Consider the following 16,113-nt stretch of genomic DNA (forward strand, 5'->3'; position numbering starts at 1 on the left):
GGTCGTATTAGAGTCATGCTTATATGTTTCAACAATTTGAACATGTGTAACACTAGCATGGCTATCATTCATCTTACAAAAATGTCAACATTCAACTCGGCCTATCTAACACATTCAAACATCTTTGTTTACATGATAAATACAAGTTAGTTTAGAAATTATAAAACCATTTTACGTTGGAGTTTTTGAAAATAAATTATCTACATCTGAATCTATAATTCCGATTGAAATTACATTAACATTCCATGTCTTTGTGCTCTGATAAAACAAAACAAGTAATTTAACATTAAACAAGAATACTTGTACAGAATGTATTACGGCATCGAAATCAAACGTTATCGGAAAAATATGGCAAGAAGTATTACATTTTCGCATAAAATAAAAATTCGACATGATAAGGTAGCTTCAAGAAGTTGAATACCTTTGCAAAATATTTGCCAGAACTCTTTATATTGTATAGAATTTAACAAGGGTAATACTTTTCAGTATCGTAAATTAACAGAAATTTTGACCAAAGAGCCGAAGTCAAACCGCCGACGGATCAGCACGTAATCGCTCATAATGACACTGCAAACGGTGGATAGTATATTAACTGTAATCTATATTCACACTTGATCCAGACAGTTAATCAAATTAAAATAGTATTACACCGAACCCCTCAAAAATGTAATACTTAGGTAATCTGTTATCCATAAGATAATTTTTTTAATAAAGCAAAATCAACAGCTGCAATAATCAAACAAAAATGAACATACCTTTCTTTGTTTCAACGTAATATATTCCGTATTATAGACCACAAGTCGTGTTAGTCAAAATTATTATTAACATCTTAGAAGATAAAGCAGGTAATATAGCACACTTAGCAGGTAAATTGTCAAATTTTATCAAAAATACAGTTTTTTCCTGTGAAACATGCAAGATTCCAATGAAAAATATGTCGATGCTCTTATAAATATCAAAACCAAGTAAATGATATGCAACAATATTGCTTTACGTACAACATGTAATAAATTATAGCATTTTAACTCAAATGTTATCGGAAAACATGTCAAGAAAGAACTACATTTTCGCCGAAAATAAGAATGCGAATTGATAAGGTAACCTCAGGTGGTTGGATACCTTTTCAAAATATTTGACAGAACTATATAGTGCCAAAAGTTATACAAAAAAAAAATACATTCAGTTACAAGCAAGTGGAAATTTAAGGTTTGATAAATCAATTTGTCTATGATACATTCAGATATTGACAAATAGTGATCCTCTTTTTATATTATTATTACTATTATACCCGATTTATATAGCGCCCGTTTCATGATAAACACGTTCGTTCAAAGGCGCTTTACATATAACAAACGCAGCCATACCGGGCGCGAAATTCATCTTCAAGTAGTACAGACAAGAGCGATCTGACCAGAGGGATAGAATGAGATAAAACCCTCTGAACACATAGAGATAATTTTCCCCAGATATCTAGCTGCTTAAAATTTCGTGCAATTCATGACAAATATGCTACATTTTGAGCGCATGTAATTTATTGTACATGTACATGTACTAATGAATAACTGAAGAAACAGCATGAACGATTTAAAGGTGGTCAGTCACCTCATGACATTTTTAAGTTTTGATATATTCTGTCTGAGATTTATTTAAGGAATGAAAAGACCCATTACGTAGGTTTAAGTCCATATTACAAATAAATATATATATATTACTATTTTTATTTTTGCAATAACCTCATTTTAATATAAAAGTATTTAAAAGCTGGCTATTTCTTCTGATTCCAATATACCTTGTAGTTTTACATTTGACATTGGGATATTTCAACTACCTGAAACAATAGGCAAGTACTAAACCAGCGTGTATCTTAGATTTTCATCTATTTTCAATCTATCTTGGTAATGCGCAACCGAGATAGGCAAAGGGATATAATAATAATTTAAAAATCTCATTTCTTATGAATTTAGGCAATATATATATCTAAAAAATGTATGTCAATGTAAATCTTTGAAAAATGTAATACCATAGTCCTTATATTCATATAATTCCTAAGGAAAACTATGTCTACTAAATCTATACTTATGCTTAAAATAACGCTATATTTGTTGGGCAACCAGAATAAGGAAATCATATTTTGAAAAATATTTCCAGAGAAAATCTAATATGTATTAAAACCTCAGTGATCACAAACAATTAGTTGGTAAAGTTTGGAACAAATACATTCAGATATGATTAATCATCTTTAACTTACCCTGATTAAAAATAATTGATTCTTATGACAGGAGGCATAAAATGATGAGATCGGAGCAACAGTGGAATAGATAATTTTCTAGTGAAACGAAATTCCGAATACACAGATCCTATTACTTAATTGGCGGATATGTTTTCAACCGACATAAACGTTCCCTTTTTCTCTTTGTTTGTTTTTGTTTTTTTTTTTTGCATAAACATTGCTAGATTTTAAAGTGTCTAGTAATGGTTTAAAACGTCTTGGCCCGCTATTTAATATAGATAACCCGAAGAACATTAAACAATTCTTTGAAAATGAGACATATTCAAAGGAAACTTTGAACATTCGTTATAATATTTCGTCAAACAAGACATTCTACCTTAAAGTTTGTCCCAGACAGACGCGCAAAGGTTAAGATTATTGTTGTTGATCAGGTTCCATATTTTATTAATTTTCAGATGTTTTGTTTAGTGTAACATTTCCAGGTACGTACGAGAGCTCTTTCTATTGCCTCTACTAATTAATAACATTGTTTCGTGTTGTTTTATCTGTTCTAATGGTTGTTCAACACATGAAATTATTGATGTGACTATTACAAATAAAAATGATTTTTTTCCTTGACGGGGTTTGTCTGTATGGAAGCTAAAACATACAAATCATTTGAGCAAGAGTCTTTGGTTTTGCAAGACATATCTCAGGTTTTCAGAATTTTTTAACCCAGCTGATCACATTGAAAGATATTTATATAAGATAGTCTGACTGACTACCAGTCTCTGAACTTCATCGAAATTCAATATCATCAGCAGTCATCCTCACATGGAGGTACTGCAAAAAACGGGAAGTATTACAATGTAAAATGCCACAACTTTTAGAATACCAGATGTTTAACAGAGCATTGTAGAAGGCAGCTCTTGAGCATTCTGCACCCGAGTGCAAATGACAGATTTAGTCAGCAACAGACTTTTAATACTTTATTAATAGTGTTTTCTTTTCTTCAGGAGCAGAGACTTTTCCTATTCCTCTTTTGACCAAGAAAGCGCTACACTTTACACATTTAGGAATTTCGATTCGTTGTTTCATTGCTGACTACCTCAAGAACATTCAATAATCCATGATGCTAGAGTAAAATGTGTACATTTAATATAGTTATGTTTTGTTAAGTTAGATTCTTTATCGTATGTATACCAAACAAAAGGCACAGTAATAGTTCAGAATAAATCAAATATCACCTATCTATTAGTGCTGTTGCTATATTGTCTGTTATAACAATACCATTATTTCTTTTATCTATCCAAACTAATTTAATTAATTGATTACACTAATTCCTAGTGTTTAACCTGTTATATTGTTATTAGAGTTGTTCAACTGACTGATAAAATTAGCGTTGCGAATTTTTCCCCCTATTTTATTCATAACTCTCTTACATGTATTATCCATCGTATAATACAGCACCTTCTAAAGTATTTTATCCATTTTATTTATCACCTTTTTACATGTATTGTCAATTTCAATCTTATCCATACTCTTTTATGAGTATTATCACCCTCTAAAGTGTAGTATCCATTTTATTCATCGCAATTTTATGTGTATTATGAATGTTATTCATACTCTCTTACGTGTATTATCCATTTTATTCATCACCCTCTTACGTATATTATTCATTTTATTCATTACCTTCTTTCGAGTATTATTAATTTCATTCACCACTCTTTTACGTGTATTCTAAATTTTATTCACCACCCACTTACGTGCATTTTCCATCTGTACGGCAGCCGAAGCATACATACATTGGTATCGGTGTGCCAGTAAAATTTATACTGCTTTGCTTTACTCTTCATAATTATTTAAGCCAATTTATCATTGTCAGATATATCACAATCGAAAAATTTCACTGATTCCCAGTCTCGAACCTTTTCCTTGAAATTCATTTTTAATGGCATACCCCTGTTTTTGGAATGACAAGGTATGAACACAGAGCAAAGATAAGCAAGGATTTCTGAGACAGACTAATGATTAATGTGCATAGGTTCGAAAGTGGAGGAAAATACTGGTAATCTAATTAAACGCCGTACTAACGTATTTTGTACATTGGCATAGCATAGGGAATAAATGAATGAATAGAATGTTGTCTTTGATTTCCCTAGATTGTAAGATATTCTAATGACAAATAAGATGATATGAGAATATCAGTGTTAATTAATTAGCAAACATAAAACGTGCAGCTTATACCGATTAATTGTACAGTTCACTGCGATTATTACATATACTGTTCATTTGTTTAAACGCAACATACAACTTTATTTTGCTTGGCCTTAACCATTTTTTGGATTAGCGATGTGCTATAAATATTTGCCCGATATATATTTGACCTCTTTTCAATTACTAGTAATCCGTCATTCATGATCCAATCTAAATTTAGCCGTATGCAGATAAGGTTGTGTGCGTACGAATTCATGTATCGTTTAAAGTTATCATTGTACAGTGTTGAAAATTATTATGTTTCATCATTCATTGTATATTGTCCATACTCTTCTCATGTTTCTTTGTCACCGCTTATGAATGAATGCATAGGCGAAGAACTGTATATATGTTCATATGCCTAATAAAACATTGAATTGAAAAATTGAATTCCTTTTGAAAATGATTAGTTACCACCTTAAGATTTACTTTCCAATAATTGTTGACATTTTTTATGTAAAAAAATTAAAGTGTGTGGAATATGCTGGGGCTGTCCGCTTTGATCAAATTGAGCAGGAGTGATTTTTTTCGGATCGGGGATGCCATGCATTGGTCAACACTTTTTTCCATATCCCAGATTAACGGCAATGAAGATTTGAAATGCATTTGTTGACCACTGAGTCTGCCAAATTGTGCACCATATTATAGATCTGAACCATTTAAATAGAAAAAACAAATATGCTTTTTTTCACTTTGACAGCTTGAAAAGACAATACAGATGACAGATTTCATAATCACCTTCCATAGGCAACTTCGAAAGAAAATGTATATTCCAAGTTAGAGATAACGAAATGTTGAGCTGTAGTTCAGTAATACTTTATGTTTCATTCTTGCAAACTTTTGTACTTTTTAATGAATGATGATTTTTTTGTGAAGGAATGATGGCTTTAATGTATAAGTATTATATTAAGGAATGCATTTTTTATTTTCATTTATTCTTCATAGTCAATGGACATCGATTGTTCACAGAGTTAACACCAATTTAAAAACAAGTAGATCTACTTCAAAATATATCAAAGAGCGAATATGAATTTATATCGGACAAACGTAAATCAGGATGTTCTTCATTAAATATTATCACAGTATCAAACAAAACGTACGATATTCGGCTAACACAATTATACCAGGTACTTTTCATATCCGTTAAAATATTCTAATATACAATACATATTTATGCAATAACAAAAACCTGGTATTACAGATGTAAACTTTTTGTTACGCGTGACTCTTACGTTTACAATTAGTTAGTAAAGAACTTACAGGCGTGTTTCTTTCTTTTGTTCTTGTTGACCGCTTTTCAGACATTTTTCGGGTGAAGTAAAGTAGAATAATTTATCACAACGTTATATTTCCCCATGGAAATTTGTATTTAGTTAACCTGTTGGTACAAAACTTAGTCATTGAAACAGTAAGCATTTTTATATCATATCCATGGACTATAACTGCTCACGTTTAGAAGTGACTGCAGTTTAAATGTACAGATTAAATGGTATAAAAGGGGAATATAATTTTAGTTCAATGATAACATAAATATGGTAATCATTTTGATACCTTGTGATTCACAAGAAAATGTGGGTTTTTTTCGGGTTGTATCATACAAGCCAACAATAGCTTAGTGCTGATAAAGAACACATGATGATGTTGGTCAAGAAATAGCCAAAATAATATTCAAATTGAATAACTTGTCTTTCGTATTTAACAATAATCGTTGACCATTGTTTTGTGTTACATACAAACTACTGGGCATACCAGATAAAAGTCATAAACAAACGTGAATCAGTTTACTAGTATATAAACCGCTTTGATATGTAAAACAATTTTAAACCAATTAAAACAAAATATATAATAAATTCTACGAAAGTTGTAAATAGTTCAGTCGATAATGCTAGTCGTTTGAATATATACTGTTTAATTATCAAAACTCAATAACTTGAATTTATCAAAGAACATAAATGTAGAAATCCGAAAGTTCGTTCCGTGATTTAATTATAGAATGATGTTAAACATGCAATAACATGTAATATACATGTGATTTAAAATAAATATAATTTTAATATGATATGTCATAAAACAGAATAATAAAAGAGCAATTTTAGTTATCATTAGTCATGTATATGCTATTGGACACAATATTAGATAAATTGTGCGTAACATATGAAACTAACTGAATCAATACCAAATGACTAAACTGACTCAATACGAGAAAATCAGAGAAAATAAGGACCAATATAAAAAACCACCTCAGGACCAATACGAGAAAACAGGGGCCAAACAAATTGAGGGAGTCAATTCGGAGTTCTATTTATTGAGTGATTTCATATTGGCCTTATTAATTGTCCCCTTGGTCTTCGTCATTGGGCCAGTGCGACCACCCTTGGAGAAATAACAAGGAAAAATTGAAATGGTTTAATTATGAGAAATGTACTAATGCTACGCTTTTCCAGCTACACGAAACTTGATAAACATTCCTTTCTCTGTGAAAACATCCAAAGATTTCTTACAAAGGAACAAGTTCTAAATTTTAAAGCCTGATACTATGTTTTGTACTTTGCGGCTGTAAGTTCCTTTCACAGTAGTCGCGTTAAAACCCCTACAGCAAATACGTGCAATGAAACACGGACAAACCACATTCATTTCTAGTAATTAGTAAAAAGAAGGTAAGGGTAGATTTCCCGGTAGCATAGATCATCCCAAACACAGCGTGAGATCAGCATGCATAGTCAAGTAGGCTCAAATAAAACAGAAACGGGTTGCTTTAAAAATCCAACAACAAGTAAATTTTAATTATATGCAAGATACAGTCAATTGGGAGCAAAAGCAAAATAGGCAAAGAGCAGAGAAGAAAAAAAAAGACAAGCAGGAAAAAAACAAAGTGGGGCGCCGCCCAGGGACGGTCGGTGGCCAAAAAATATGGGTACCTAACCTTACACATAGTAAAAGGAGAGGGGGCGTAAATGCAAGGGGCGATGGAAGCTGAATAAAGAAAATGAAGGAAACCTAACCTCACCCATAATAAAAGGAGAGGGGCGTAAATGCAAGAGGGTGGGGTGGGGGAGTGGGTAAGACCAAAACAAACAAGACAACATACGTAACATAAAATACGAAACGGACAAAATAAAACTGAATAAAGGAAACTGAGGGGTTTAAACGCGTTCAGGGCATACCAATCTCGCACTTGCCCTATATTTAACAATTTAACAGGACAGTGTAATAAAATAACTCCTCGCTGAGAATAGCTGTAACATTTTAATTACAAAATTCTAAATTGTATCAAGTAAAACATATAAATAGGGTAATACTAAAGTATAATTACACCAATGTACACAACAATTTGAAAATGTGTAACACTAAAATGGTTAAAATGTCTCCATACAACTAGACATACCTAACAAATTCAAACATCTTTGTTTACATGTGTAGATCTATTTTTAAATACAAGTTAGTTTTGAAATTACAAAACCATTTTACGTTGGAGTATTTTAATACAAATTATCTACATCTGAATCTTTAATTTCGAAGGAAATTACATCAACATTCCACGTCTTTGTGCTCTGGTAAATAAAACTAAGTAATATAACATTAAACAAAAAGTTTTTGTACAGAATGTGTTCTGGCATTAAAATGAAAGGTTATCGGAAAAAATGGCAAGAAGTATTACATTTTCGCATAAAATAAAAATTCGACATGATAAGGTAGCTTCAGGAAGTTGAATAACTTTGCAAAATATTTGCCAGAACTCTTTATATTGCCTAGTATTTTACAAGAGTAATACTTTTCAGTTCCCAGAATCATTTCATTTTTATCATCTGTATCTTAGAATAAAAATATTATGAGTAATAAAGAACAAAGTGTACACCATTTCCTGATATTTGCTAAAAAACTTAATTCATTTTATTTCTTTCTGCATACTTTACTCACTTGCATCGCCCTTGAACTTATTATGCCTTAATTTCAAAGAATTTCCATCTCTCTCTCTGAGTAAATGTAAGGTAAACAAGGTCTTTTGCATTGATAAAATCAGACTGAAGCGTTTTGATGTTTCGTTACACATGTACCTTTTGTCACTCTACTTTTTATACAGACAAACAACTTTTATACTTCACTTATTCCAAGAAAATTATCTATCACTGTTGTAATGAGCTTTATGCAATGTGTGATTCAGTAAGTGGCTTAATAAATGATGAAAATAAATTTTATCTTTAAATTTTTGTATTTTTCAAGTATTTGTATAATTCTAGGGAAAAATCAAAATTTTATTTTTAAAGTAACAGACTCTAGACAACGATTGTTCACACAAAAGTTACATAAATATATAAGTACAACTAAACAATAATTATTTATAAAATGATATGATAGAACGAATCATAAATCTGGATTCTTTTCCTTATTAATTATAGACACAGAATATGAAAAAGAGCAGGACAATACTAGTATGCTAAACACTTCTATGGCAAATAGTTAAAAATGTTCTTAATTTCGACACAGTTAAAGAAATCAGTCATGCTTTTAGTCATAAAGATCGGGGAAGACACCATATACCGAACATTATTTCAAGAAAGGAAATTAATAGAAATCTCGACCAAAGAGACAACGGACCAGCAAGTAACCACTCATAAAGGCACTGCAGACGGTGGGTACTATATTTACTGTAATATATATTCACACATGATCCAGACATTTAATCAAATTACAACTGCATAACATCGAACTCCCAAAGAAGTAATACTTCGATAAAATGTTTATCCACCAGATAACTTATTGCATAACATCGAACACCCCCCACCCCCCAAAAAATTACTTAGGTAATTTATTTATCCACCAGATAACTTTTTTAATAAAGCAAAATCAAATTTACAGCTGCAAAATTTATCTAAAAATGAACAAACCTTTCTTTGTTTCAATGCAATATTCCGTTTTTACAATAACATTTTAGAAGATAAAGCAGGTAGTCCTCCTTAATATGGCACAAATAGGAGGTAAATTGTCAAATTCTATTTTAAAAAGTAGAGTTATTATATCTGCGAGACCTGCAAGAATCCAATGAAAATATGTCGATGCTCTTATAAAATATCAAAACCAAGTAAAAATGTTATGCACGAATATTGCTTTACGTACAACATGTAATAAATTATAGCTTTTTAACTCAAATGCTATCGGAAAACATGTCAAGAAGTATATTTTCGCCGAGTTGATAAGGTAACCTCAGGTGGTTGTATACTTTCACAAAATATTTACCAGAACTATACAGTGCCAAAAGTTATGTAACAGAATTAAACGAGCGATGGCAGAAATTGGTTAATGGGTCATGAAGTTCAGTTCAAAGCATCATTCCATTTTTTGTCCAAAAAAGACATTCAGTTAAAAGGAAGTGAAAATTTTAGTCTATGATACAGTCAGATATTGTCAAACAGTGCTCCTCTTTTTATACCTAGCAGCTTTAAATTTTGTGCAATTCATGACAAATACGCTACCTTTTGAACACATATTATTTATCATGCATGTATATGTACTAATAAATGATCAGAAGAAACAGCATAAACGGTTTATAGGTGGTCAGTCACCTCTCAGCAACATTTTATGACATTATTCAGTTTTGATATATTCTGTCAGAGATTTATTTAAGGAATGAAAATATTCATTTAGGTCCATATTACAAATTAATATATATAACTACTTTTATGATATTTTGAAATTACCTCCCTTTAATATAAAAGTATTTAAATGCGGGCTATATCTTTTGATTCCAATATGCGTTCTAGCTTTAGTATTTGATAGATATTGGGATATTTCAAATACATGGAACAAAGGTAAGAACTAAAACGCCGTGTATCTTAGATATTCAACTATTTTCAAATTATCTTGGTTAATCTTGCGCAGTCGAGAAAGGCAAAGGGCGGTAATGATTATTTAAGAAAAACTTCCATTTCTTACGCATTTAGGCAAAACATACACTTCTCAATGCAAATCTTTGAAAGGTATAATACAATCTAAGATAGGATGACTAAGATAGATAATTTTCAGGTGAAACGAAATTCCGAATAAATAGACCCTCTTACTTTCCATTCCTTGCATATTGGCGGATATTTTGTCAACTCTTACGACAAAAAACTATCCCTTTTTCTTTTTTCTTTGCATTTTAAAGTGTCTGGTATTGGTTTAAAACGTTTGGCCCGCTGTTCAATATAGATAACCTAAAGAACATTCAACGGTCTTTTGAAACTGGGACATATGTAGAGGAAAGTATGAACATTCGTAATAATATTTCGCCAAACAAGACATTCTATCTTACATTTTGTTCCAGACAGACGCGCAAAGGACTTTAAAAATTGATAAAATATCTTATACCTACTACAGTACAACCTCTCCAGAGCGGCCCTCTCTTAAGTAAAATTTCCCTCAGCTGATATATACTATTAAATTAACCTCTCCACAACAAAAACCACTACATAACAGTCAATATTTATATCTCCAAAAAGGTGTTGCTCTACAGAGGTTGCATTGTACTCTTGTTGATTATATTCCATATTTTATTGATTTTCAGCTGTTTTGCTTGATGTAACAATTCCACCTATTGTTCCGTGTTGTCTTATCTGTTATAATGGTTGTCCAACACATGAAATTTTTGTTGTGACTATTACAAAAATTGACTTTTTTCCTTTACGGAGTTTATCTATATCGATGCTTAAACATATAAATCATGTTTTGTAATTCTTATTTAAGGTTTTCAGAATTATTTAACTCAGCTAATTACATTGGAAGATATTTGTATAAGACAGTCAGACTGACTACCAGTCTCTGAACTTCTTTGAAATTCTTTTGACATATCGATATCATCAGCAGTCATTCTCACATGGAGGCACTGCAAAAAAACGGAAAGTATTACAATGTTTTCTCCATTCAGTCTCGCCTGATCCTGCCAAGAAATCAAATTACAATACCAGAAAAGATAGATTATGTACGTGCATAAGTAATTTTATTAATCCGACAGATAAAGTTTCCAGTTCAGCAAAATCAAAGTTATCGCTCAATATTCAAATATACAAAATGAACATACCTCTGTAGCAATGCAATATTCCGTATTGTAAAAACAGATACACAAGCAGTGGTAGTCCTACTTATATTTGATATCTTTAGCAGATATAACATGTAGTCCTACTTAATATGACGCAAATAGGAAGTAAATTGTCATTTTTTATCGCGGTAAAAACAAAATTACAGTTTAATATTTATGTTTTAGTCTTCTGCGAGACGTGCAAGAATTAAATGAAAAATTATATATTTTTTTTGTGATTTGATTAATAAATGAAACATTATGCAATAACGTTAGTTTATGTACACCATGTATTAAAAAGCTCAAATGTAATCGGGAAACATGTAAAAAGTAACTACATTGAGATGATAAGGTAGCTTCAGGGGGTTAGGTACCTGTGGTAAAATGCTACAACCTGCCAGATGTTTAACAGAGGATTGTAGAAGGCAGTTCTTGAGCATTCTGCACCCGAGTGCAAATGACAGATTTAGTCAGCAACAGACTTTTAATATTTCATTAATAGTGTTTTCTTCTCTTCAGGAGCAGAAAACCTTTCCTATTCCTATTTTGAACAAGAAAGCACTACACTTTACACCTTTAGGAATTTTGATTCGCTTTTTCATTGCTGAGTAACTTATGAACATTCAATAATCCATGATGCTGAGTAAAATGTGTATATTTCTAATTATGTTTTGTTAAGTTAGAATTTTTATCGTATCTATTCCAAACAAAACGCACAGTAATAGTTCAGAAAAAACCAATATCACCTCTCTATTAGTGGTGTTGCCCATGCTTACATACTATATTGTAGACAGATGTACAAGTATATCAATTGTTTTGTCTGTTATAACAATACCATTATTTCTTTTATCTGTCCTAACTAATTCAACTAATTAATTACACTAATTCGTGTTGTGTTAACCTGTTATATTGTTATAAGGGTTGTTCAACTGATAAAATTATTGTTGTGACTTATTTTTTCCCCTGTTTTATTCATCACCCTCTCACACGTACTATCCACTACATTCAGCACCCTCTAACGTGTATTTTCTATTATATAAATCACCCTTTTATATGTATTTTCAATTTTATTCATATTCTATTACGTGTTTTATCCATTTTATTCATAACCCTCTAACTTGTATTTTTCATTTTATTCATTACCTTCTTATGAGTATTATTCTTTGTAATATCCAATTTATTCATCATCTTCTTACGTGTATTATCAATTTTGTACCCGCCCGCTTAGCTCCATAGGAACAACGTCGGTCTACGCATCGCGGGGTCGTGAGTTCGATCCTCTGGCGGGGCGTATGTTCTCCGTGACGATTTGATAAAAGACATTGTGTCTGAAAACCTCTGATTCATGTGGGGAAGTTGGCAATTACTTGCGGAGAACAGGTTGTACTGGTTCAGAATCCAGGAACACTGGTTAGGTTAACTGCCCGACGTTACATGACTGAAAAACTTGAAAAACGGCGTTTAACCCAAAACAAACAAAAAATTATCAATTTTGTTCCTTACCCTCGAAGGTATTCATCGCAATTTTACGTTTATTATGAATGTTATTCATACTCTCTTACGTGTATTATCCATTTCATTCATCACCCTCTTACGTATATTATTCATTTTATTCGTTATTTTCTTACGAGTATCATTCATTTTATTCACCACTCTCTTAGGTGTATCATTAATTTTATTCACCTTCCACTTACGTGCATTGTCCATCTGTACGGCAGCCGAAGCTTATATACAATGTATACAATGGAAGTGATGTGACAGTAAGATCTATAATGCTTAGCTTTTGATGGTATTTAACTCTTCATAATTATTTAAGCCAAATAATCATTCATTTGAATGACTTCACTGATTACCAGTCTCGATCTTTTTTCTTGAAATTATTTTTTTTTACATTAATGACATACCTTATCTGTAGGGCATGGTATCTCTATGGAATACCCTATGATTTTGGAATGACAAGGTATGAACACAGAGCTAAGATAAGCAAGGGTTTCTCAGACAGACTAATGATTAATGTGCATTGGGTTGAAAGTGGAGAAAACTACTGGTAATCTAATTAAACGCCGTACTAACATGTTTTGTACGTTGGCATATTCTAGGTAATAAATGAATGAATAGAATGTTGTTTTTGATTTCACTAGATTGGAAGATATTCTAATGACAAATAAGAAGATGTGAGAATATCAGTGTTTAATTAATTATGGTTATAACAAATGATGTACATATTTTTGTTATTGTTTCAAAAATATATTGTTCAATTTATTCCTATTGAAAATGGTTAGTTTTCTTTCCAATCATTGTTGACGATTTTTATGTAACAAAGTTAAAGTGTGGAATGTGCTGGGACTGTCCGCTTTGGGGTGAATTCTTTTCGGATCCTCGTTAAATATTATCACAGTATCAAACAAAACGTCCGATATTCGGCTAACACAATTTTACGAGGTAGTTTTTATACAATTAATATTGATGCAATATATAAAACAAAAATGTACATACCTTTGCAGTACAATAATCCGTATTGTTAGAATAGAAACACGAGCCAGGGTATTCAAACTCAGTTCATATCTGTAATACATAGCTCACGTTTAATATCTATCACAGATTTAGTATGTAGTTCGACTAAATGTAAAAGAGGTAGGAAGAAAATTGTCAACATTCATAACGGACAAAACAAAATTGTTTTTATATTTTCAAGCCTTTCTTATTTAATTATTATTAGGTTAACATCCGTTTTCTATCGCTATATAAACATAGTTAGAAAAGTTACCTTTAGTTACTATTGGATGCCTTACCAGCGTTCGACTGTTTTCTGCCAGACGATTTGTCTTCTGTCGGTAATCACAAAAAAGCAAATACCTCATCAAGTATTTGAACCTAGGCCTTGTGCATTACCTATTTAGAAAAAAAGCACTAAGAACAGTGTTTGATTTAAAAAATAATTTATAGCAAAAGAGTGCTTTAACACTATTTATGCACGATGGGCGGTTATACGTCGGGCGTAATAATTTCACGAGGGCGCAAATTATTTGTACAACGTATTACCGCCCGAGTATATAAATAGAATATAGTAGCGCTCATTCTTGGTCGCAACAAAAACATTGACGTCACCGCACGTTAACGTAACGTCATTGTAGCGTATAAGAGTGTTTTAACAGAGAAAAGCATATTAGAGTATGAAATATTTACCTTAAATTGATTCAGTATTATAGTACTTACATATATTAGATTGGCTTGAATTATTTTTATTTTCTGCAGGAAAACTAGTTTTTGGAAAAATCCTTAGTATGATCAAAATAGAAGGTAAAGGTAAATTAACACCAGTAAGATGTCTGCACTAAGATAGAATAACGTCACACAGTACAAAAATTAAACGTTATTAAATAACCATATTAACGCGTCAGCGACCCATTCTTACATGAAAAATTATCAATAACTGCAAATGAAATATCATAAATTTCAGCAATATAAAATCACCTCAACTCCGTGAATGCAATTGTAAGTGACGTCTCCTTCAAATTCAACGCCAACCGGTTGTTCGAATCTGAAATAAACAACATTTTGTCTAAGGCAGTCACGAGTGGTCTGACATAAAAATGACGCCATAAGATCAACTCAAGTAAACAGCATTAAAAACTTTTGAATTACTGAAGAAAACCCAGAGGTTTAGTTGAAAGACAGCTAAAGCATCAATTAGCAATAATTGTATTAAGTTGATTAGGCATAGTACTATATTAACATTTGATATAAAAAGGCAATGTCAATTGTAAACAGTTTTTTTCGCCGTTTATCTTATTGACACCTTTTCAAAATGGTACTTAAACAAAGGAAACAATTTTGAAATGATGGTGCAATTCATATATTTCTCCTTTATCTGAATGCACTAATTCTTTATTTGTCTATCCAAAGCCATGTATAAATACTTCGAAATTTATCAAATGTCTTACATGATCACTGTCTGTCACACTGTTGATAGGAACAACATCTCCTTGTTTGCTTTGCTCGCCTCTTACTGCAAGTAAGATAAGTCCTGATACCCTTTATACAGCAGAAATTCACTAAATACGTATTTTGATTTCGTTCCAGAAGTAAATGTTAGATAGTTAAAAGTTGTTGTTCCTAGTCGTTTACATGGCTACACGTACATAATATATAGTTAGGCCTAACAACGAGTAATTGTCTCGGTGTTGTCAGTCATGTCGAAGTGGTCAAGTAAGTTTTTAATATTAAGCTACATGTTACAGCGTATCTTTGGTTTAAGAGCGGTACATGTATTGCTCATTTTAAAATTAGTTTCAGTTAAAAGTGATCAATCACATTTAAGCAGCATTTTACAACAATTTTTACTTTTCCAACATTCTTTTACAGAGCAACTTATTGAGAGGTAATTAAACGAGCAACACTCCTAAGCCACCTAGCATTGACTTACGTGGAACTGAAATGTCACTGAGTGGACCCCATGATCCCAAAAGCTGTTTCATATTTTCTGGCCCTTTGAGATAAAAGAGAACAGTAATGGAGTTCCGTTTGTGCCGGTGCTGGAGGCGTGGTGTTGTTGCGCTTTTCATTACCTGTGATGAGCAGACTCTATCATACCGTA

The 16,113-nt window shown here is 31.7% G+C and overlaps 1 protein-coding gene across 6 annotated transcripts in view; it reads right to left on the bottom strand.

Moving 5' to 3' along the window:
* LOC123527229 (neprilysin-1-like) overlaps nt 1-15,650 on the bottom strand; it is a 51,864-nt gene extending 36,214 nt beyond the window's left edge. For 2 of the 6 annotated variants that reach the window (XM_045306567.2, XM_045306565.2), the window contains exons 1-4: nt 15,461-15,650; nt 14,991-15,057; nt 14,309-14,408; nt 14,013-14,081 (exon numbers count right to left, since the gene is read on the bottom strand). Coding sequence is in view for 1 of the 6 variants with exons in the window: in XM_045306563.2 (XP_045162498.2) it covers nt 3,976-3,988 (13 nt within the window). In the remaining 5 variants the exon portion in view is untranslated. Of the gene's footprint in view, nt 1-3,975; nt 4,004-14,012; nt 14,082-14,283; nt 14,409-14,990; nt 15,058-15,460 lie in introns of those variants that run through there. The other 4 variants (XM_045306566.2, XM_045306564.2, XR_006681680.2 and 1 more) reach the window with 2 other exon arrangements.
* Nucleotides 15,651-16,113: the final 463 nt, after the last annotated feature.

Source organism: Mercenaria mercenaria, chromosome 14, assembly GCF_021730395.1.
Source record: "Mercenaria mercenaria strain notata chromosome 14, MADL_Memer_1, whole genome shotgun sequence".
Classification (NCBI taxonomy): Eukaryota; Metazoa; Mollusca; class Bivalvia; order Venerida; family Veneridae; genus Mercenaria; species Mercenaria mercenaria.